The sequence below is a fragment of the Engraulis encrasicolus genome, chromosome 24 (assembly GCF_034702125.1).
Source record: "Engraulis encrasicolus isolate BLACKSEA-1 chromosome 24, IST_EnEncr_1.0, whole genome shotgun sequence".
NCBI classification, from domain to species: domain Eukaryota; kingdom Metazoa; phylum Chordata; class Actinopteri; order Clupeiformes; family Engraulidae; genus Engraulis; species Engraulis encrasicolus.
In genome coordinates, this window is record NC_085880.1 from 42,609,526 (window position 1) to 42,634,827 (window position 25,302).

The window sequence follows — 25,302 nt, forward strand, 5'->3', positions numbered from 1 at the left end:
CCCCAAGCCATCTTAATCCGGCCCTGACTGACGCGCTCGGCACTATCAGTTCTCCAGGGCCCATTGTGGCTCTGGCTTGCACAGTTTGCCTTCCCCGGGCCGCGCCGCGCAGAGCAGGGATGCGATGCTCTCTCTCTTCTCTTCTCTTCTCTTCTCTTCTCTTCTCTTCTCTTCTCTTCTCTTCTCTTCTCTTCTCTCCTCTTCTCTTCTCCCCTCTTCTCTTCTTTTCTCTTCTCTTCTCTTCTCTTCTCTTCGGGGGCTGGGCGGGTCAGCACCTGTCAGGAGGTCGACACAAAGGGCTGCCTATTGGGTGTCTGTTTCATATGACAAGGGCTGCGGCCTTCACAAAGCCCCTAGAGCCGGAGAGGGGAGAAGAGAAGAGAGGAGAGGAAAGGAGAAGAGAAGAGAGGAGAAGGGAGGAGAGGAGAGGAGGGGAGAGAAGAGAGGAGAGGGGAGGGGAGGAGAGGAGATAGGAGAAGAGAAAAGGAGAGAAGGGAAGAGCTGGAGAGGGGAGAAGAGAAGAGAAGAGAGGAGAGGGGAGGAGAGGAGAGGGGAGGGGAGGAGAGGAGAGAGGAGAACAGAAGAGAAGAGGAGAGAAGGGAAGAGAGGAGAGGATAAGAGGAGAGGAGAGGGGAGGAGAGGAGAGGAGAGGGGAGAGGAGAAGGGAAGAGAGGAGAGGGGAGGGGAGGAGAGGAGAGGGGAGGGGAGGAGAAGAGAAAAGAAGAGAAGAAAAGAGAATAGAGGGGAGGAGTGGAGAAGAGAGAAGAGGCGAGGGGAGGGGAGGAGAAGGGGGAGGAGAGAAGAGAAGAGAGGAGAAGAGACGAGATGAGAGGGGAGGAGAGGAGAGGAGGGCCCAGGCAGGCCCTATGTGTCTCCCAGCTCGTCTGTCGCTAGCCTGTTGAACCCTGCGACAATGCTTTGCTTAAAGGGCAGGGGGAAAATTATCCTTTCAGCACCCACTACTAAACACATGGGGGACGGGCGGGGTGGGGGTGGGGGTGGGGGACGGGTGGGGGTGGGAGACGGGCGGGGTGGGAGACGGGCGGGGTGGGGGTGGGAGACGGGCGGGGTGGGGGTGGGGTGGGGTTGGCGGACAGGCGGGGTGGGAAAGGCAGGTGGAGTGGGTGTGCGGGATGTGGTAGAATAGGGGATGGGTGGGGTGGGGTGGGGTGGGGTGGGAAAGGCAGGTGGAGGGGTAAGAGAGAGAGAAAGGAAAACCCCAGGCTCTAGTAATATGCCCGCCCGAAGTCCCCTCATCCCCTCGTCCCCTCGTCCCTTCTTCTTCCCTTCTTTCCATCTCTCCCCAGCTGTAACTGTGTAACCCTAACCGGGGTCGGCACTTTACAAAGGTGCCCTATGAATCTGCCACTACTTTGTTGTGAATTGGGTGTCATGGTCGAGGGTTCCGTTTCACAAAGGGAGGGAGAGCGGCTAATTTGAATTCAAACAAGCAATTGTGTCAGATACCCCCCCACCACCCCTTCTTCCTCTCAAAACCCCCCCCCCCCCCCCCCGCCCCTCCAATCCACTAGATCGTGTTACTCCCCGCATATTAGAGACGTGAGTGATCTGAATCACAGATTCCCGAAAGCGGGTTTTTAGCTAATAAGGGAAGCTGACGATCGGCAGGAAAGGAGGAAAGGGCCCAGTGTTTATCTAAGCACCGAAATATCTTCTGAACGTGATTGGGTTATTCTAAGCCCAGCATCTGTGTGTGTGTGTATGTGTGTGCACATACGATGGAGCCATTTTTTTTTCTTCCTTTTTTTCTTCGTTGTCTCAGCTGTTTGAGGTGACCAACGTAGTAAAATAACTCCGTTTTCCAGACGCTGTGTGATGTTCAGGGCTCCCTCTGACAACGGGGTTTGAGGAGAAACAGGGACACACACGGCTGGAATTCCTCGGTGTGAATCAGCATTAAGGCTGATCTGCCGCAGCTGTAGCCCTCGTCGCGAAAAACCACAGAAAATAATAACAGCCAAAGAAGTTCAGCTGCCCCCCAACACACACACACACACACACACACACACACACACACACACACACACACACACACACACACACACACACACACACACACACACACACACACACACATCCATTTCCACTACTACAACCACACACACACACACACACACACACACACACACACACACACACACACACACACACACACACACACACACACATCCATTTCCACTACTACAACCACACACACACACACACACACACACACACACACACACACACACACACACACACACACACACACACACACACACACACACACACACACACACACACAACCTTTCCCACTAGTACCACCACACACACGCACACACACACACACCCATCCCCACTACTACCACACACACACACACACACATTACCACTGCCCCACACACACACACACACACACACACACACACACACACACACACACACACACACACACACACACACACACCCTTTCCCACTACCACCACCACCTCCGTGTCCAAAAAACTAGGGTGGAAATGAAAGATGTTATCAAAGCCTTTCATTACTCTGTGCCAGGAGTCCCCCGCCACCAACTGAGCAAGAAATGAATTCGGGCTAACCCTGTCAGATCACAGTCACCTCCGCTTTTGTTCAGCATAAAGACATGCCATGCTCTCTGGACCCTTTCCTTTCATACTAGTATTTTGCTATGTGATTGCATGTGTGTGTGTGTTTGTGTGAGAAAGAGAGACAGAGGTAGAGTGTGTGTGTGTGTGTGTGTGTGTGTGTGTGTGTGTGTGTGTGTGTGTGTGTGTGTGTGTGTGTGTGTGTGTGTGTGTGTGTGTGTGTGAGAAAGAGAGACAGCAATAGAGCGTGTGTGTGTGTGTGTGTGTGTGTGTTTGCGTGTGCGTATATGTCTGTGTGTGTGTGTGTGTGTGTGCGTGTGTGCGTGTGTGGGAGATAGCGAGACAGAGGTAGAGTGTGTGTGCGTGCGTGTGTGTGTGTGTGCATGTGCGTTTGCGCATGCGTGCGTGTGTTTGTGTGTGTGTCTGTGTGAGCACTCATGTATTGCTGTGACACCAGCCTCATGGGCAGACAACACAATAGTAAAGTATGTAGTGTAGTGTAGTGTGGTGGGCTTTCACATGGGCTTCGGGCCTGGGAAGGGGAACGGCTAGTAATCTCACCGAGCCGAGCCTAGCCGTCCTTTGTGTGCCGAGAGAGAGAGGTATGCCTGTGTGACCACCAGCCATCAGTTATAGACACCCATCCCAGGGCCGGGTTAACGCACAGGCTAGATCATAGATGTGTATAGAAGAGAGGTCTTGCTGGGCTGGGTGTGCTGGCCCGGTCATATACCCCAGCATGGCAGTAACTAACATTGAGGACACAGAGGTCACGTCCTCTGTATTTTTTTCAGAAATTTAAAGGGGTATGCCACTATTTTAGGGCTTAATACCGTTAAAATTGTTGGCCAGGGTTTATAAAGGTGGTAAAGTTTCTTTTTTTTCATGCATGTCGCTAAGCTAGTGAAAGTCAATGGATCCGTGTAGCATGCTACAGTGCTATGCGGATCCATTGACTTTCACTAGCTTAGCGACATATTCCCTCGGTATTTGAACATGTCTCGTTACGGCCCTGTACCCCAGACAGGTCGTGCTGGGCTGGGCGTGCTGGCCCGGTCAGGTCCTATAGCCTAGACAGGTCGTGCTGGGCTGGGCGTGCGGGCTCGGTCATACTATAGCCTAGACTGGTCGTGCTGGGCTGGGCGTGCTGGTCTGCTGATCTTCCGACCGAGCTGCTTACGTTCCCAGGGCCCCAGCAGAGCAAAGAGCTGAATAGCTGAGGCTCAATAATGAAACTGCATTCACTCAGGTCTGCGGTGGTGAAGTGGCTGATATTGATATTTGCTGCTCTCCATGCAGGAGGGAGGTTGTGTTTTCATCAATATGAATATGGAGTAAGTGCTATGCCAAAATGCACTGTAAGAAAGTAGGAGTGGTACGGTTCACAAAATTCACGGTTCGGTTCATATCACGGTGTCAAGGTCACGGTTTTCGGTTCTCCACGGTTCTTTTTTTTTTTAGTTCATGATAAATGGTGCACTGGCTAATAGAATCGGACTTATCACTAAATATCCTACATATGGTTTGTATAGGCTTATAATGTGAAAATGGTATGATTTTAATTGTGCCATCCTCTGATTTGGTCTTATACGCTAATGTTTTAATCAGAGAGACTGGATAAGATACTCCTAGAATCTCTGTTTTACATATTTTTCTGGGAAATACATGAATTGCGGTTTGTGATGGATTGCACGGTTCGGTTCGGTATGTGTGTGAATTGTACGGTTTCGGTTTTCGGTGCGGTTTGTGCCATCCCTAGTAGAAAGAAAAAAAAAACAGTGTTAATTCAACTCTTTTATTAAGATAAGATAAGATAAAATAAACGTTTATTGTCTGTTTGCACACAAATTTGTCTTGCGTGACACTTCTCCACAATCCACATGTAAACGCACATTAAAGACACAAAACACAATATGGCCTATAGAGTCTAGTCATCTAGGTCCATAAGATGTTAGGGCAGCACAGTCCAATAAAAATGTTAAAATTACTAATTAAGTTACTAAGTTAAGTTACTAAAAAGAAGTGAGTACTCTGGAACCAAATGCAACCTCGATGATGTTAAATCAACTATACATGATGAACAGTTTTTTACTGCGTGTGGGCCTTTGTTGTATTATGAATGGGAGTTGAAAACTTGTTAGATTACAGCTAACATGAAGTATTAAGCAATTTAAAGTCGATGCCAGTCGTGCATATTTCCCTTTTAAGATTTAGAGCTAGAAATTGACTTTCTGCTCATTCACAGCACAACTGCACGGCACTGTTATAAATTAGCTGTTACAAAAATGGCAATTACCAAGTTGTAATGTATTACTAAGTGTTGAATTGTGTTTTTACTGTGTGTGGGCCTTTGTTTCATTATGAATGGGATTTGAAAAACTGTTTGATTACAGCTAACATGAAGTATTAAGCAATTTAAAGTTGATGCCAGTCGTGCATTTTTCCCTTTTAAGATTCAGAGTTAGAAATGTATTTTCTGCTCATTCACAGCACGATAGCCTGCAGTCAGTTTTGATTTGAAAAACATTTTTAACCCAGAAAGACACGGCCCTGTTATAAATTAGCTGTTACAAGTGTTAGAAGTGTAGAGTTAGAAATGGATTTGCTGCTCATTCACAGCACGATAGCCTGCCGTCAGATTTGATTTGCATTTTTAGCTCTGGATTCCTCTTACAGTAATATACGCTCAGCACCTTTGCAGTCATGCTAAACACATATTAAGGTTTTTTTTTCTTGCTAAGACTTCTATCGTACTTATGAATCCCTTTTTTTGAACGTTGAAGGAAAATCCCATCTGTGGGGGGGGGGTTGGAACAATAATTGCAGGATTGTGTCAAGATACATTAGTCTGCCATTGCCATCTTGTTAGTACGTTTTTTTTTTTTCTTGCTACGACTTCTACCAGCCTTAAGAATCCCTTTTTTTGACCGTTGAAGGGAAATCAGCACTGTGTCTTTTCTTTCCTTTTTCTTTTCTATTCTGTTTTTTTTTCAGCCTGCGGGAAATGTTGATGTGGAAGAAACCCGTTTGTCCCTCCTGGGTTCAGTTAAAAATGAATTTCTTCCATGTGCAGAAGCTGAGGCGGAGGGAGGCGAGGCAGCCATATTAGGCCATTGCAAGACTCTGGGACAGGACCGGGTGGTTGCTGTACTCCAGTAGGTTCCCAAACTTTTTCAGCGGAGACCCCCTTTTGGACCTTTTTGGAATATTCTCACGACCCCCCCACCCACCATAGTCTTAACCTAGGAATGGATTTCTAGCAATATTCATGGAAAGTCTAGCAATATTAATGGACAAAAAAACAAATCCTAGGCATTTTTTGTCCATTAATATTGCTAGATTTTCCATTAATAGTTTGTCCGCTAGTATTGCTAGAAATCCACAGGACAGCAAATACAGTACATCTACTAACCGTACAAGTGAATATAAGTCCCTTCTGTCCGTGAGCCCCATTCAGTACCTCCGCGACCCCCCCTAGGGGCCCCGACCCCCAGTTTGGGAACCACTGGAGTACTCTATCTCGCAGGAAGTGGTTACCCTGTCCAATAGTTAGGGGTTAGGGTGGGTGGATGGTGGGTAGTGGGTGGTGTTTTGGGGTGGAGTGGAGGCATGTGGGACGGGTGTGTTGTGTGGGGCGGGTGGAACAGCAGTAAGGACTTCTGTGGTTAAGCCTTGGCTCTCCGGAACGGAAACGGCAAACAAAACGATTCAGTAAACTGGCTCATAAATGCATGAGTGTGTTTTGCAGGCACAAACCTAGAGCATCGTCATCATCATCCTCCTCCTCCTCCTCTTCCTCTTCCTCCTCTGTTTATTCAGGGAAAATGGGAAACAACTTAGACATCATTCCAGTATGCGATTAAAAGAAGAAGAAAAAAACAAAAGCAAAACAAAGCAAAATCAAAAGCAGTGGAGCAATGTTATGTCAGTTAATCTAAAACAAGGACACAGTGCGGGATACATACAGTATTAAAAAAAAGAAGTTCTTCAAAATGTCTATAGCTGGTCCCATTTGCGAAGCCTAAACTAACCAACCTCAGATATTGTGTGCAGGGTTTCTTTATTACCCTGAAAACTGAAAATAAAAAAACGTCACGTTAAAGTAAGAGAAAGGACAGCTTAGTGTTGCAGACTTTATTTCAAGTTTTCATGTGACTTTTCTAGTCCTACGCCCAATCTTTTTGGACACGGATGTGCATGTGTTTTTCTTTGTTACACTTGATTTCTATATTTACCTCAAGAGTGTTTCTCTCCTTTCACACAGGGGAGACCATTAAAACGGATGTGTAAACTCTGCCATGATGACTGTTAAAACCACAACAGTATGACACAACCATAACAGAACATACTCAAGGGAGATGCGCGGTGCTCAAGGGAGAGGTCTGTCCAATTTATAACTACACGTGTTGTATTGCTCATTCTACCACTGACTTCTCAGTTCCCAAGGATGGTCCATTCTCGGGTCTCTATTTTCTGAGATCCTGGCCAGCTAATGGGGACATGGGTTTTATTGTTACCTCCACCAAGGAGGTTATGTTTTTCGCTCACGCTGGTTTGTCTGTCTGTCTGTCTGTCTGTCTGTTTTTGTTGGGGGACTGTCTGTCTGTCAGCAGGATAACTCAAAAAGTTATGAACGGATTTGGATGAAACTTTGTGGAGTTGTTGGAAATGACTAAAGGAGTAAGTGATTCAATTTCTGGAACTAGGACTTTTTTAAAGAACATTCTAGTTTATAACTCCACAAACAGAAGGCAGAAAGACTTGGGAAAAAAATAGGATGTAACATCCCAAAAGGGATGCAAAATCACCAGACACATTCCAACACTAGAGTAAGTTTTGGGATGATATTTGAGAGTAAGCTAAGACATTTTAAACAATAAGAAAACAAATCCATCTCCCCACTAGCTGAACAACATCTCAGAAAGTGCTGAACTGAAAAAAATGTCTCATCCTTGGGTACTGACAAGTCAGGGTGTCGTTAGGGGGGGAAAGGTGTTACCGATTCTAAGGGCCCAAGCACTGACAGCACTGACAGGGGCCCTTAAGGGTGCCCAAAATTCGAATCTTTCATGGGGCCCAAAATTGCTGGTGGCACCCCTGCTGACAAGTCAGGGGTAGTCCAACTACAGTCCAACTACATGTTGAAATTGGCTGGCATTCTCATTTAACTTGAACAAGACATTTCAATGGTCTCCTCCAATTATAGACGTTCTACAACACCTCCATTCTTGTAAAATTGGACACATGCGTAACTCTATGCAGACTCAGACACCTGTGGTGATGCGGTAGACTGGAGATTAATAGTCTTTGGAGATTAATGTTAATGGAGATTAACTGGTCTTTATGGAATATCTGGCCAGCCATGCAAAAACGATAGTGGACTTTCCATTCGCCCAAATAGCTTTTACAGTAGCTTCAAAAAAGAATCCACATTACTTTCCCTGAAGGAAGCGCTTTTTTGAGCACATTCAATTTCACCGAAGGTTTGTTGGTTGGTTTGATGTATGACATTCAATTTATCCCCAAAATATCACCTCAAACCTCAGGTTACTCAGTGTTGACTTTGCTTCCAGGTAGGCTCCTTTTCACTCACATCAGGGCTTCTTCAACTTTTCCAAATTAAGGACCCCTCACTTAAAAAGCCATACAGGATTCAGAAACCCCCTTCCTATTGACATGGCTGCATTGGCCATAAGGCATACAGGGCATTTGCCCGGTGGACTGTTGAGGATTTTGGCCTGGTCCTCTCCTCAATCTATGGTAACAGTCCTCATGCCACTACAGCTGACCTGTCCGAGGCAGATTTAAATATTATTTTTGGCTGTTGTGGTCAAAATAGCTCATAACAGACTGTTATAATCTGTTGACATCAAAAAAACGAAGAGCAGGAAACAGTGGCACTCCCTTTTCTTTTTTTAAAATTGTACAAAGGCAAATAGACTGCCCGACGCGTTTCGACTTTCCTGCTCTTCATTTTTTTGATGTCAACTTTATCCACTCACTGTTAGAGCACCCGTGTCAAAAGATCTGGATCCACATAGCGCTTCCGTTTTTTTTCCTTTTTTCTGTTATAATCTGTTGTCACGGGCCTTGTTGTCTCCTGGTGGGCCGGTCTCGACTGAACATGCCCAGTCTGCTTTTTCATCCCCGTCCAGCCCTCCATATTGGATGTAATGTAAGAAGGTGTACAACAGTTCCTCTCTCACAGGCCTAAGTGTGTTTGCAGATTTAGCAGCCAGACATAATCAAGATGTTATTATATGGTGCTATAGCTCAAAGGGTAGAGAGAGATTTAGGGGGATTTTGCTCTGTGCCCAAGAGAGTTCAACAATATGCCTTAATGAATGTCATTTCTTTTTCCTTCTTCTTCTTCTTCTTCTTCTTCTTCTTCTTCTTCTTCTTCTTCTTCTTCTTCTTCTTCTTCTTCTTCTTCTTCTTCTTCTTCTTCTTCTTCTTCTCCTCCACCTTCTTCTTCTTCTTCTTCTTTTTCTTCTTCTGCTTCTGCTTCTGCTTCTTCTTCTATTTTTTCTGGTAAATGTGTGTATTTAAGGTCATGGGAAAACGTCTCACTGCTGTCCTCAGGGAGCCTTTATACTTGCAGAGGTGTCTTTTGTCTGACTATCTATCTATCTATCGAGGCTTAGCACAGGTGGCATGGTTGTGCTTCGATGTGGCCAGGGCCGACGATAGACATAAGCAGAGTACGCAGAGTTTTTTGCAATGAGTGAAGTATACATGTATGTAGCTCTTATAGAAGTGTAGTTGTAAACCCTATTGCAATACTCTTTTTAAGGTTTTCAACCTCAATATAATCTAGCCTGTTACATAAAAATATATAGACCTACCTCTAATTTCTCTGTGTATGTAATCTCTCAACAACACATAAAGGAAACAGGTGCACAATTTTCCAATCTTTCTAAATGTATTCTGTAGGTTTTCTTTCGTTTTAGACATGTACAAGTTTTTTTTCCTTTTACCTAAAAGGTTTTACATGTCTGAAACAAAAGAAAACCTTAAGAATTGATTTAACATTTAGACATAACAAATGTCATACATCTTTTCCCAATGTAATTTCATGAAAGGGGTCCAGAAGTATTCAAAGCTGTACTGTATATTGTCAACAGTCAAATGTGTATTTCAAAGGCTTTTGCGGGTGTCACTGTGCAACCATGGGGGAAATTAGGCCTGATTGTACGTGACCATGATGCACATGTCCAGGCCTGCTGACAACCTTTGCTGGGCCTGGGACAAAGTCATTTGAAAGGACCCCCACCCAATGCATACAATGTCATGAGGACCCAATTTTGGGCCCCCTCTCTCCCTGGGCTCGGGACTACTGACCCCTTTGTCCCACCATGTCGGCTTCCCTGCACATGTCCACACCAATTCTTTTTTTTTTTTTTTGAGGAAAAATTCAGAGAGGGAATGCAGATTCCCTAATTTACTTGCATTGTATATTTGATGTAATCCAGTGACAGTATCATATTGCTGTAGGGATAAACACCAGTTTTCTCCTGTGTCCAACATGTTGTCTTTCAAACAGTTGGACAGCGAGTCGAGTCGAGTCCAGAGCAATTACTATGTGCTGTTGATGTGTGTTCTGTTGCATGACGGTGAGGAGTGACATTTTGATTTATGGGTCCGTCAACGCCGGCTAGGTCTAGTCTAGTCCACGTTGTCAAGTTGACCAGTTGATGGACTGGATGGGGCATTTTTGTATTATATTGCCTTGAAAACCTGAGTTAGTGTATTGCTGGATCTCAAGTGGTGCACTTGTGCACTTCAGTGTCCATGTGTCAGTGTGTATGGCGTATTAGTTTCGCACTGAAACATAGTGCTTCAAGTGCACAAGTGCACCAAAAAAGTAACACCAATAGGCAATAGATTCTCAGAAGTTTTACCTTTACGTACGTGATACGGTCAAAACAGGGGTTGTTGACCGTCTGCTTTGCTCTCCGTCTCTTCAATTAACCTTTCGACGACCGCTGCTGAAGAAGCAGTTAGGCCTTATTGGAGATTAGCCCTCCAGAGATTGGCACTGTGTGTTCCTGCCGGTTGCCATGGGAACGAGAGTGAGGCCAGACAAGGCCAGGCCAGGCCAGGGGAGCGAGAGGCGAGGGCCGTTGGGTGGAAAATATTGCTCTGTGCGGAGAGGGAGAGGGCGAGATTAGGCCAGCTCTCCCCCAGGCACGATCAGTTTTAATAGCTGTTGCCTCTGGGACGTGTTACCGAGCTGGACAGCGGCCCTGCCGAATTAATTTGGCCTTGGGAAAACACAAGTGGCCTCTGACCGCGTAAAACATTCACTTTAGTTTTTTTTATATTTATACGGTGGCTACCTGCCTGTGATTGGTAGCGCCTGCTGAACATCAGTTGAATTAACAGTGAGATTTACAGATGTGCCGAATGATCGGACAGTCGGGTTGTTGTGTGGAGGTTACGTGTGAAGGGTCATCATCATGCAGCGCCGTCTCCTGAACTGACATTGTCAACCTGTGACAGAGTTGTGCACAGAGCCACAGAGATATTTGCAGTGACCTTTTTCCTCATTCATTTGTAAACATAGAAACATACTCTGCCTCCACTTAGTTTGGTCAACCACATACTCCGACATGCGCACACACACACACACACACGCACGCACACACACACACACACACACACACACACACACGCACACACACACACACACACACACACACACACACACACACACACACACACACACACACACACACACACACACACTTAGGCTAACATAAACACACATACACTTACTCACTCAACATGTCACAGTGTATCTCTGGCGGTATGACCGCGTTGCCCGACGGCCCCAGGTGTTTAAAGTGAGTCATTTGTGTGTAAGTAAGTAAGGTCTTTACCTTGGCATGCCCACTCGCTTGCTCCCAGATCACAGAGGGTATTCATGCACTCCCCCTTGAGTTAGAGTTTCCGTCTTTTCTTGAAAATAACTCATTATATTTTTCCCTGCCCGCCTACCGATCGGCCAAAAAATACCATACAAAGTGAATGGTTGCGGTTTCGTAGAGGTAGCTTTGCTGTATTTATTTATTGCAGGGAGGAACGTGTCCCAAGACGGGGAAGTTGTCAGCACCTAGACCTGCTAGCCTCGAGCGAGCACACAATTACACACAGAGACGGTAAAGAGCAGAGCTCAGTCAGGGTGCCTATCAATTTCGAAACGCAACCGCTAAACACAACTGGACAATTGCTACGTTTACGTGACATTTTTAATGTCGAATCAATAATTCCAAAGGAAATAGTTCCGTCGAGTTTACTTTGATCTTTCATTGAATTCTGAATTGTGAGGTGTTGACATGGCGCTTTCAAAGCGGAATTTAGCTTTACTCAGAATTAAAGCGAGTTAATTCCGAATTAAATGTCTCATGTAATAGCGTTGTGTCAACGAAAACACGAGTGTGTCAACGAAAACACCACAAGGACCAAGGACTGTACAGTAGTGTGGTATTCCCCTTCAACATTTTTTTTGTTTTGTTTTTCATTCACCTGTGGAGCGTGGTACCAGCCAGCTTGTACTGCTTGCCAGCCAGCCAGCCGAACAGAGCCCTACGGAGCAACCCTGACTCTGTGGTTGAAGAAAGAAAAACTGAAAATGAGGTTTCATAACCTTCCCAAGAATTCAGGCGTGTTTTCTCTCTCTCTCTCTCTCTCTCTCTCTCTCTCTCTCTCTCTCTCTCTCTCTCTCTCTCTCTCTCTCTCTTCTCAACTTGCACTGGCCACAGCTCATTGAATGCAAGCCCTTTAGCAGCAGTTCTACATCTGGTTTCTTGGCTGTGCTAAGTTAATTGAACACTTGCAATTTTGAGTTCCTGACCGCTACTCCCCGTGCGACCACGCACATTGCAACAGAAACAGGTTGGGTTTTCTTTCGGGGGGTGAGGTGGGGAGGGGATCATCGAAGGTCTCCCCCCTCACCACACAGTTCCCAAGCAGTGAGGACAGCATCGGGAGTAGGGCCTATGCTCTGGGAAGCCTCCAGGTTGTCCGATGTTAGCGCCCCAACACGGGACGCTTAGCATGGTGGTAAATTACGCGCCGCATGTTTACACAACAAAACCATCTGCCCGATACAATATCCTGACGCTGATGCTAATGAAACCAAGGGAAAGGGTCTGGAAACCTCGAGCCTGCTGCAGTTGCAGTGCAGTGCACACACCGACCGACCGACCGACACGGATTGCTCCCGCCCAGCCAACACAAACAGCAATTACAGCCCTCTCAGACAGCCTTCCTATGAAATAAGACCTTGTTCTTGGAGGAAAGGCACAAATTACTACCATTGTTTAAAACAAAAAAAAACTTAAATCTTAACAGTGCTCCTGTACTTTTGTTTTGTTTTACCCGTACGGTACTGCCAAAATGGTTACATGACCTGAGGCTGGGATAGTGCATCGATCTGTCCTTACGAGTGCCCAGGGTAACCACCGCCGGGAGTGGAGGATCAGGGATGTCCACAGGAGGGGACAAAGGGGTCTGTTGTCCCCGGCCCAGGGAGAGAGGGGGCCCAGAAACGGGTTTTCATTACATTGCATGTATCGAATGGGGGGCCCTTTCAGGTTACTTTGTCCTGGGCCCGGCCAAAGCTGTCAGCGGCCCTGGGGAGGATATGCAATGCAACTTCATTTCACCTTGCGTTGCGTTGCGGTGGGATCCGTCCTGTCCTGGGCTTTTTGGCTCGGCCTCAGACGCTGGAAAACTTCTTTAAGATCCTCCAGACAGCCGTGCGGATGCGGATGCGGGACAACATGTGGAAAACATTCTGATATCTTAATCTGTGAAGCGCTTCCTCAAAAAATAGGCAGGCCTGGCTTTATAATTTGTTGTTGTTGTGACAAAGACAACAGATTCCAGAGAGCTCTGTAAATAGCCTAATGGATTTAAGGTTCTGCTACCCATGCTCCTGGGAGAGGAGAGGAGAGAGATCTCCTTCTCTCTCAGTGTCCTCCTTCAGGCCTGGACCGGGACCAAAACGCCCTTTGCATTTTTGGCACATAGACCAGCAACTCAAACATGATGACAGTCCACTTTCTATACAGTAAAGATGCACTAATAATGGGTCGCCCCATCTAAACTGTGGCATGGTTTCTAAGGGAAAAAAACAAACAAAAAAAAATAAACAAACAAAATACAAAGTAGAAATGCACTCCTCCGTGCAAACCTCCGCCAAGGAAGCTGTTTGATAGAACTGTCTGATTATGTTACACCATACTTTTTTCAATTCTTTCTTCCTTGCTTTTGTAGAATTATAAACTGAAATGTCAAAATTGGTCCTAACCTGCAATGGTGAAAATTCTTGGATACGGATTGTGATCTGGATCATCACCAAAATGTAATCACTTGTTCCTGTTGCCATTCCCAACAACTCCACAAAATGTTATCCAAATCCATGTATAACTTTTCGAAAGACCTTCTGACAGACAAACAAACAGACAGACAAACCAACGCAACCGAAAACCTCCTCAGCAGAGGTAACAAGCAAAAGCATCTGCCCCTGTGGACTGTTGGCCCACCAGGAACATGTCCTGTATGCCAGATGCCCAGTCCAGGCCTGCCGTCCTCCTCTACCTGGTTTCTACAAGTGCTTCAGGAAGCTACAGACCCTCATTTACTGTGCTGATTAGGGCTGTAACGATTCACTCAACTCACGATTCCGTTCGCATCACGATTTTTAACTTACGGTTCGATACACCCCGTGATTTTTTAAATCTTAAGCTTGGAAGCACTGTCCCATCATATCACATGGTTGTTTTCTGGAATGAAGGCTAACAGAACTTAGATAAGGCATATCACCATACTGCCTTGTGGTATCACGATACAGCATCGTGACTCGGCGTATCATGATTTCTCGGTTCGGTACAATATCGTTACAGCCCTCATGCCGATGTTTGCAGGCTGCATCTCTTTAACACAGCCATGTGTTCAGGATGGGGGTGGAGAGGGAGAGAGGTGCATAGCATTGTTTCAGCCATGTGTTCAGGATGGTGGGGGTGGGGGGAAAGAGGTGCATAGCATTGTTTCGCACACTTGAGCGAAAACACTGCTGACGCAAGTGAAACATGTCAAATAGGGTTTTGTCAGCACACGGCTGCGAAATTAGAATAGAAAAGTCAAGACCCCTGCTGCGAGCGAGAAGTTTCAGAGTATTTGGCTGCACGATCCAACAAAAGCTGAGGCGTGCTAGAATGGCCGGCTATAACGGATCATTAACCCTCACATGGAGGCCAGACACTAGGGCTGGACTGGGGAGGAAATAGGGCCCGGGCACTTTTGGATTAAAGAAGGGACACCCCCCACCAGGGTTGCCAGATGAGGCTGATGATTTCCAGCCCAAAAAATGCTCAAAACCCGCCTAGAAGCACAAAATCCCGCCCAATTGTATTGATTTCTATGGCAAAAATTGGGCGGGTTTTTCTGATAAATTACATTTTTACCCGCACACGGCCACCCTAAGCAGCCCAATTGGGCGGGAACCAGCCCAATCTGGCAACACTGCCCCCCACCCCATAATTAGCACTGCAGAACTGACTCACTGGTGGGTTCCGTACCCTCGTGTGCCCCTATTTTCAGAAATATTTTTAAAAAATCTGAAAATAGGGGCCCACAAGGGTGCGGGGCCCACCGGGAAATGCCCGCTATGCCAGATGGCCAGTCCAGACCTGCTTGCTGTACACACAGTCAAACGCAAGGCCACTCACCCACTGTTTGCAGAAATCCTACAATTACACTGATTATACGCACAAGTGAAAACCAAATTGATTCTGAGGAAGTTCAAAAAGACAAGGCAGAGCTTTTCCAACAGGTGATTATTTTTTCATATGGGTTCTGACTCTCTCTGCTATTTATCCAAGAGCAGAAGACTAGGGTATTGTGCTCTCAGCTTCTGCTTAGGGGATGGTGTCTTTGTGTGATTAAATTTGAGTTATTTTACGGCTCTGGGTGGAAGTGGTGCGTTTTTTTTTTTTTTGCAGTGAAGTATTATACACATTGGTTTTGGAATGGCAGTGAATGGAGAGAAACCGCAAGGTGTGTGTGTGTGTGTGTGTGTGTGTGTGTGTGTGTGTGTGTGTGTGTGTGTGTGTGTGTGTGTGTGTGTGTGTGTGTCTTTGTGTCTTTGTGTCTTTGTGTCTGTGTGCATGCGCGTGTCCATGTGTGAATATGCATGTGTGTGTGTGTGTGTGTGTGTGTGTACAGGTATATTGTCTTTCTTCTGTCCTTCTTTCTTCCTGTCGTTCTGTAGTCAAGGGAAAGACTTGAAGATTGAAGGAACACTTGCATCAACAATATAAAACAGCAACACAGGTGCTGTCACAACCAAGATTCCCTCATTTTGCTGCATATTGTGTCCTGCTGATATGGAAGATATGGAAGCGTGCGTGCATCATGAACTGCATGCACGGTGCCACCAATATTACCGTACCAAGGCAAAGTGCAGTAGTTACCTATTTTGTAAAACTTGAGATTAGACTGAAAATGGTCTTCGTTACACCTCCTTTATCTTATGACAAATATATATATATATATATATATACGTAGTCCAAATGTGTCTTGTTTGGTTTAGCTTAAATTACATATCATTCTTTTTTTTATTTTTACCTCCGCCAGGAGGTTATGTGATCACCTGAGTCTCTGTGTTGTCTGTGTTCGTTCGTTCCCTGCTATTTTTTTCCCTGTTTGTTCGTTCGTTCGTTCCCTGCTATTTCACTGCCTGCCACAAGGTGCGCGCGAGCTCCCAAGCACAGCAAGAAGCACAGAGCACTGGCGTGCCTGCGCTTCTCTCAGCAACAGGGAGGAACCTTTGCCTCCGCCTCCAGCTCCAACGCCAAGTGCATTTCATAATGTTGCTCAGCCGCAGGCAGCATCCTGTCAAATGAATTACCACCGCTGCCAAAAATATGGAATTTGTGATTGTGTTGGCCTTTATTTTTATCATTGCTGTTGCGAGATGGACAGTGACCACTCCCGCAGATAGTTTAGGTTGGCAATTCTGTCGAATTAATTACGTTGTCAAAAATATGGAATATGTGATCGTGTAAGTTCACAATGCTGTTGTGGACTGTGACTTGGGTTCACAATGCTGTCGAATTTATTAGGCTCCCTTGCCAAAATAAGAATGTACGTTCACAATTCTGGTACAATTCATTCCATCCCCTTAGCTATATTTAAAGTGAACTCCAAGTTGTTTGCGAGATGGACAGGGATCACAATGCCCGACAGGATGCATAATGACCGAGCACCGGCGAATATTCCACACGGATTTGCCTGCGCCATTGTAAGCCTTGCCTACGGAACGGGCTGCGAATGTCTCATTTGACGCCAGCTCCAACATCAGTCTAAAAAGTTGCTCATCAGCTGGCAACCTGTAGGCTACACCCTCGTTGAAGTTAACAAGCAATCCTGTTAATTACCGCTGCCTAAAATGTGTGTGAAGTGGAAGTGCACTGTTGCGAGATGGACAGTGACCACCGCAGATCATTTTGGTTGACAATTAGGTAGCCTACCATCGCCAAAAATATTGAATTTGTGGCTGTGTAAGTTCACAATGCTGGTCAAATGCATTACACCCCCTTCACTGAATTTAAAGTTAACCACAGTTGCGAGATGGACCTCAAAGCGCAACAGCAATGTAGGCCTACGTGAACTGATTAACAACGGTGAATAGTGATTTCCCATGAGGAATACGGAGAGGAAAATGCACTTCAGCCGACAGCGCCAAGACCAACCAGTGACCCATGACGCATACCATCGTAGGCAAAAAAATAGGCCTAACCCTTCTTTGGTTGTTGAGTGCTGTTGGTCAAAATCATTACATTCCCTTCACTAATTAGGCTGCAGTTCTAGCGCAGTTCTGATTTTTACCTTTTGCGCATAAGGCTAGATTAGGTTAATATGGCCTACGATTGCTATAACCTAATAGCCTAACACATTCGCCATGAGTCTGAGAGGGATGTTTAAATTGACAACGATATTTGCTTTTAATTTGTCATGAGGCTTAAAGCTATCACTCTATAGCCTATTTAGAGAAGTTAACAAGCACCTTAATTACAAACAACCTTCATTACAAAAAGCACAGGGTATTGCATTTTGGTCGACGTTCATCAACATCAAAAAACATGTGTATTTTGTATGACGTTCAGGGTCTGTTTCTAGGTTGTTTTGATGTCGTTGGGGGAGGGGGATGTAGAAGGGGATGCGCCGTGGAAACGTTTGGGATTCGGTTAGGCCTACACGAACGGTTAGCCTTTCTAATCCTCCTTTCTCTTTATATTATATTGAATGGCAAACTTCCTCAACTTTCTCAAAACAAAAGTTAAACAAATCACACACTCATATATGTGTAGTATCAACATCCTTGGCGGAGGTCTGCACACTCTGGGTGCTTTTCTAGTTATTATTTGTATTTTTATGTTTATTTATGTTTTGTTTTATTATTATTTTTACCTTATGTTTTATCTTAATGTATGTTTTATCTTAATGTTTTAAATGTTTTTTGACTCTAATTCATTTCCTTCTTTCTTTACATTTGTTAACTTTGTGAAGCACATTGAGTTGCACCTGCGTATGAAATGCTCTATATAAATAAACTTGCCGTGCCTTGCCTTGTCTCGTTTTAGAGGTATTGCTATGTAAAATTTGCTGTAACTACAATATCCAACTCAATACCAAGGCTTCAAATGCGTTTTTCTCAGTTTCGTTGTTGGCGTACTGTAGTTGCTGCTCTTTGCCTTTGTAGGGCAGAATAAACAAAACAACACACCGCTGGCCTTCTGAGTTGTGCGTCAGGTAGTAATTGGGCCTCGTGGGTCGCATAAGGGCTTCACACATGCTCCAGGGCAGGGCTTGAAACTCGCACCAGCAAACCGGCCAAATGCTGGTAAAACTTGGCTGTGGCTTGTAATAATTTGAGTCTCACTAGCCAATTTGGCAGGTAGGTTATTCTATGGCAGTGGTGCTCAAATACACAAATCAGAAGAGAGCATACAAGGCAAAGCCCATCCCCCACATTGGATCATCAGACCACACGACAATTCTGCTACTGCCAGCTTACAGACAAAAGGCAAAACTCACCAAACCAGTTCAGAAGGAGGTGAGAAAATGGCCTGAGGGAGCCATCTCACGACTTCAGGACTGCTTTGAAACCACAGACTGGGACATTTTCAAAACAACTGCCACCCACAGCAATCACATTGACATTGAGGAGTACACAGACACTGTGACCTCCTACATCACAAAATGCATCGATGATGTTACAGAAATAAAACACATCACTACCAGGGCCAACCAGAAGCCATGGTTCACAGGAGACGTTCACCGACTGCTGAGGGCCAGAGACAAAGCCTTCAGAGCAGGAGACGTAGCTGGCCTAAAGACAGCAAGGGCTAACCTGTCCCAGGGCATCAGGAAAGCAAAAAAGGAATACTCAGACAAAATAACAACACACTTCAAAGACAGCAGAGATGCACAGAGCCTGTGGCAGGGCATACAGGCCATCACGGACTATAAGCCTGCACCACGAAGCTGTGACAACAACACCTCTCTGCTAAACGACCTGAACAGTTTCTTTGCCCGCTTTGAAGCACAAAATGACACTCACCCACAGAAAACTCCCCCTCCCCCCCATGATCAACCCCTTTACCTGTCCTCTGCCAGTGTTAAGAGGACACTGGCCACCATCAACCCACGCAAAGCAGCTGGCCCAGACAACATACCAGGCCGAGTGTTGAAGGATTGTGCAGAAGAGCTGAAAGATGTCTTCACAGACATCTTTAACATCTCTCTGGAGCAAGCAGTCATCCCATCACTTTTCAAAGCTGCTACCATCATACCTGTGCCGAAGAAATCATCACCATCATGCTTCAATGACTACCGTCCTGTAGCACTGACGCCCATAATCATGAAGTGCTTCGAACGGCTAGTCCTGTCACACATCAAAGCCACCCTACCCCCACCCTAGACCCCTACCAGTTTCGCATACCGAGCCAAGCGATCCACGGAGGATGCAATTTGCTCTGCCCTCCATCCAGCCCTCACCCACTTGTTGGACAATAAAGACTCATATGTGAGAATGCTGTTCATTGACTTCAGTTCAGCATTCAATACCATAATACCACAACAACTCATCAGAAAACTGGACAAACTAGGTTTCAGCACCTCCCTCTGCAACTGGCTGCTGGACTTCCTGATGCAAAGACCACAAGCAGTACGGGTAGGGAACAACACCTCGAGCACCCTGACCCTGAGCACGGGGGCTCCGCAAGGTTGTGTTCTCAGCCCCCTGCTGTTCACGCTGCTGACACACGACTGCACAACGACCCACAGCACTAACCATCTAGTGAAGTTTGCGGATGATACAACACTGGTGGGCCTCATCACCAAGGGCGATGAGACTCACTACAGAGAAGAAGTAGACCTGCTGGCCAGATGGTGCAAAGACAACAACCTCCTGCTGAATGTCAACAAGACCAAGGAGATTGTTGTCAACTTCCAAAGGGTCCAAAAACAACTACCACCACTGACCATCGACGGCGATGCTGTGGAGAGAGTGAGCAGCACCAAGTTCCTTGGAGTGCACATCAGCGACGACCTCTCTTGGACCACCAACACTACATCACTGGCGAAGAAGGCCCATCAGCGTCTCTACTTCCCTGCGCAAACTAAGGAGGCAAGTGCTACACCCTCCATCATGACAACATTCTACAGAGGAACCATAGAGAGCGTCGTGTCCAACTGCATCACAGTGTGGGGAGGAAGCTGCACGGAGAAAAACAGGAAGACACTCCAGCGTGTTGTGAACACAGCGAAGAAGATCATTGGAGTACCACTCCCCTCCCTGCAGGACATTTACACCACACGCCTCACCCGGAAAGCACTGATGATCATCAAAGACACAAGCCACCCTGCACACAAACTGTTCAGCCTCCTTCCCTCTGGAAAGAGGTACAGGCGCCTCCGTTCCCGTACCACCCGCTGGCGAAGCAGCACAATGCACCAAGCGATCAAGATGCTGAACACTCAACCCACTCTCCCTCCACTGTCAGCCTCTAGCCAGCAATGCCACTGACAACCCCCCCCCCCCCCCCCCCCCCCCTGTCAGCCTCTAGCCAGCAAGGCCACTGACAAACCCCCCCCCCCCCATCCCCCACCACCATATCTGCGACTGAACATTCCACCTGCACTACTATACTTGACTGAACTTTCAACTGCACTAACTCAAAACATGCACACACACACACACACACACACACACACACACACACACACACACACACACACCACACACACACACACACAAGCACACTGCACTTTCTGCACTAAACCCAAACATACACACACTGACACACACACACACACACACACACACACACACACACACACACACACACACACACACACGAACACACACACAAGACGCACACCGCACCTTCTACCTGCACTAAACACATACACACACACACACACACACACACACACACACACACCACACACACACACACACACACACACACACACACACACACTGCTGCTGGTGTACTTGAACAGACCTTTTATATTTATTTTCTTCAAAATGCTACTATTACCATGTCAGAACGCTATAAAGGACTTTTTTTTAGGAAAAGCACAAAAACACAACAAATACCTCTTAATGTATGTCCTCTACAAGTCTTCTGTTGTCCAGTCTTGCACTTTAAATGTCTGTATGAGCACTGTCTTTGTCCATACTGTCTTAAGTCCATGTATAAGTACTGTCTATGTCTATACTGTCTATGTCCTTACCTTAATTAGTCTATGTCTGTATGGGAAAGCAAGAAATGTAATTTCAAATTCTTTGTATGACCAGTGCATGTAAAGAAATTGACAATAAAACCTACTTGACTTGACTCAAACTGTGGTACGCGTACCACTGGTGGTACTTGAGACATTTATGGTGGTACTTGGAAGAATTACTAGTTGTTGCAGTCGAAAATGTCTCTTTGGTCTCACATTTTGTAATGTTGAACTGTGTGAATCTGAAATTATAATGCAGATACTACTAATAATACTAGGCAAGCAAGAAATTTAAAAAGAAATTTGCACTGAATGTGACTGTAGCTGTTGATGCCGTTATGAACCTGTTGAATGGCAAAAGTGAGAATGGAAGGCCTTTGCTGCGATATTCTAATGTTGGTTGTCAATGTTGGTGGTACTCGGAGAGCTCAATATTTTCTCGGGTGGTACTTCACACAAAAAGTTTGAGAACCACTGTTCTATGGTATGAAATATCAACATTGCCTTTATTCTGCACTTTGCCCCTTGTGTATCAATTGTTTGTATCCGTTTAGTTCAAGGTAAAGCTCAGTTACTCAGTTTCTGTTTGTTTGATTTATTTCCATGTAGAAAGCTGTGCACTCGTCTTCTTGCTTTATCACCTTGTCTTCTGAGGTTAGATGTACACGGTCATGAAGAAAAAAAAGCAATATCAAATTTGTGGCTTGTAGAATAGCTGAATGGCTAGTACCTCGGGAAAACCACTAGCCACAGTGACCGGTAAGCGAAAAAAGTTAATGTCAAGCCCTGCTCCAGGGGTGTCGTTCAAGAGGGGGTAAAGTGTGACTGAGTCACCAGAACCCCATGTACCTCTATATAGGGGGCCCACACACAGTCCGATATATGAAGATATAGTACTATGGCTTAGGGGGGTCCATTGGAGCCGATTGCGCATAGGGTCCAAAAATTGCTGCTACGCCCCTGGTATGCTCCAACACAAAAAGGAGCCCACAGTACAAGGCCAGATAATAAACAAAAGACACGTTAAACATCCCCTGACACATACCACCCTCCCCCAACCCCCCCCCTAACACCTCCTACCCCCCGAATTTATACAGTGTCTTCTCAGGCAACAAAACCACACAGGAACAGCACATCATAATAAAAGGATAACTGATAGCATTGTAGAGAGGCTGCACACCCGGCTCGGCTCACCTTTTGTGGGCACCACAGAATAATGCCTGAATGTCCTGTTGTGCTCCGCTCTGCTCCAGGGTTGCCAGATGAGGCTGATGATTTCCAGCCCAAAAAAAATGCTCAAAACCCGCCTGGAAGCACTAAATCCAGCCCAATTCTAATGATTTCTATGGCCAAAAATTGGGCTTTTTTTTTTCTTCCAAAATCCATTTTTACCTGCAGATGGCCATCCTACTGTAAGTAGCCCAATTGGGCAGGAAACCGCCTAATCTGGCAACGTTGCTCTGTTCTGTTCTGCTCTGCTCTGCTCTGCACAGATGGGGATTTCTGTGGTGGATTCCTCGGTGGCAGGGCTGGGGGGCTGCCCACACGCCCCGGGGGCCTCGGGCAACGTCTCCACAGAGGATGTTGTCTATATGCTCCATGGCCTGGGCATTGAGACTGTAAGTGTGCCCTTTTTTGTTATTTAATTATTATTGTTATTCATTCATTCATTCATTCGCAGCGCACCCACCACCGAGGAATCATCTGTCCTTTGTTTCCAATCCAACTCTCCCCACCCACACATGATCCACCCACCCCACCCACTAATCCACCACCTACTCTCTCTCTTCTCTTCTCTTTTCTCACATGTCGCCGTAGTGGTGGTGTTTGTGGGGGAAGTGCAAACCACCACATACGTAAACACACCTGTCTCGTATGACATGAAGAAACACAACATCACACATTTTGACTCCATGTGTTTGTGACAGAATGACAGGGTTATAGTTACAGTACAGTGGTGATTCATCTGTACCGTCCATATGTATGCACATGGAGCACAGCAACAGGGCTGAAGATGTATAGAAGACTGAATAACACACAGAAATTCACCATCAATGTTTTTCTGGAAACCGGTATAGTGTAAAAAATAACATGTAGCTTAGTTGTAAAAAGAAAATGTAGCTATAATTCAGCACTTACAGAGTACTCTGGGACCAAATACACTCTAAAGTAGAATAGTGTTTCTCACTGGGGGCTCTACAGCCCTAGGGGGGCGTTGAGAAGGATACAGCTGAGAGGGGACGGCATATTTGGCATAGGGGGGGCATTAGTCTATTTTATTTTTGTAATACTAAGGGGGGTGTTGGCTTATAATGAGGTCACGGGGGCTTAATTTTCCTTTGGGTATTAATAAAGTTACTCCACTCTGTGAGGAGGTCTAGGGGGCATTTATTAAAATGTATTAAAAAGGTTGAGAACCACTGCTCTAGAAGATAGTAAATATAAGTGTTAAATTAACACTATTTTTTTTACTGTGTAGCTTTCAAGGAGAGAGAGAAAAAACTGTCTTCCTCAGCTGTAAAAGCAAAGTGTTTCAGAGCAATATATATTTAAATACACATCACTCAACCCAGTGTGCATGTGTTGATGGGGTGCAGACCTCAAACATCAGTCTTTGTAACAACAACGGGGCTCTAGTGTTTCAGGCAGGCAGGCATGCAGGCCATTGACTTCTAGTCTGCTCCGCTCATTCCAGCGCCCTGCCTGGCAATCCATTCGATCGTGCCCTTTAAAACAGCATTTTCCCCCACATTGATCATGGTAGGCTTACCGTACACTCATATTACAGCTGTTTCGCCTCATTAACCTTTTAACTGCTTGGAGGAGTTTTGCAGAGCTCAGTTTACCTTTAATCCTGGGCGACATGTGTTTCCTTTTCTGTTGCACCCCCTGCTGTTTGAGTCATGCATGTGCAACTCGTTTAACCCATTTTAGCCTAAGCCCATTTTGGGAAAGGATGCCCTCTGCCTAATAAAACCTAAATATCTCAGCCGCCGAAGCACATGAAATAAGTTGTATTTAAATGCCAGGACACTCATTTTGCATTAGAATGTGTTCATTCAGCTCTAACTTTTCAAATAAAAACTTCTCAAATCTCAAGAGCCTGAATGCAGTGTATATGTCGCTCCAGGCTAAAATGGGTTAAACTGACTTCTTGTCTTTTTTCCTCCTTCTCAAATCCAGGGGGTGAATCTTTCGAAAGTCAAAGAGGCAGGTGAATTCATCTGTCAAGCCTTAAACCGCCGGACCAACTCCAAGGTCGCCCAAGCCACTGTGAAGTGCTAGCCAATGGATGCCACACTGTGTCTCACAGATGTTCTAAAACAGGGGTGGGGAACCTTTTTCATTCATATTCATTTGAGTGCTGTAAAAGTCCTCCGAGGGCCGTATTATGAACACAAACCTGGATTTCCCCCTGCACTTTAGGCCTATTGAAGGCAACCACCTTTAAAACAGACCCACCTTCTCTAGGTCCCTTGAATATAACTTAATTGTATTGGAAATGCAAGTTTCCTTTACAAAATATGTCATATTTCATGTGAAGCTGCATAACATGAAAACTATATTGGGGCCTGGATAAAACGGCCTCAAGGGCCACAAACTGCATCCTCGAGACATAGGTTCCCCACCCCTGGTGCAAGGTGCAATAACATGTTGTGTATACAGTGCCGTGCCAGCCTGATCTCCAAAAATTCCGTGCTCCTGGACACGGATGTTAAGGACACGAAATCCGTGTCCAGGAGCACGGATTTTGCCAAAATTCCGTGCTCCTGGACACGGAATTGTTTTCCGTGCTCCTGGACACGGAATTGTTTTCCGTGATGGGCACACGGAAGTGCTTTCTATAGGCTATTACCACAGCACTGTGTTATCTCTATCATTAGAAAATACA

The 25,302-nt window shown here is 45.7% G+C and overlaps 1 protein-coding gene across 1 annotated transcript in view; it reads left to right on the forward strand.

The window, feature by feature from the left end:
- Nucleotides 1-25,080, forward strand: part of hmgcll1 (3-hydroxymethyl-3-methylglutaryl-CoA lyase like 1) — a 35,495-nt gene extending 10,415 nt beyond the window's left edge. The window contains exons 8-9 of the mRNA XM_063191210.1: nt 22,904-23,029; nt 24,594-25,080. Coding sequence (XP_063047280.1) covers nt 22,904-23,029; nt 24,594-24,695 — 228 coding nt within the window. The 3' untranslated portion in view covers nt 24,696-25,080. The remainder of the gene's footprint in view (nt 1-22,903; nt 23,030-24,593) is intronic.
- The last annotated feature ends 222 nt before the right edge of the window (nt 25,081-25,302 follow it).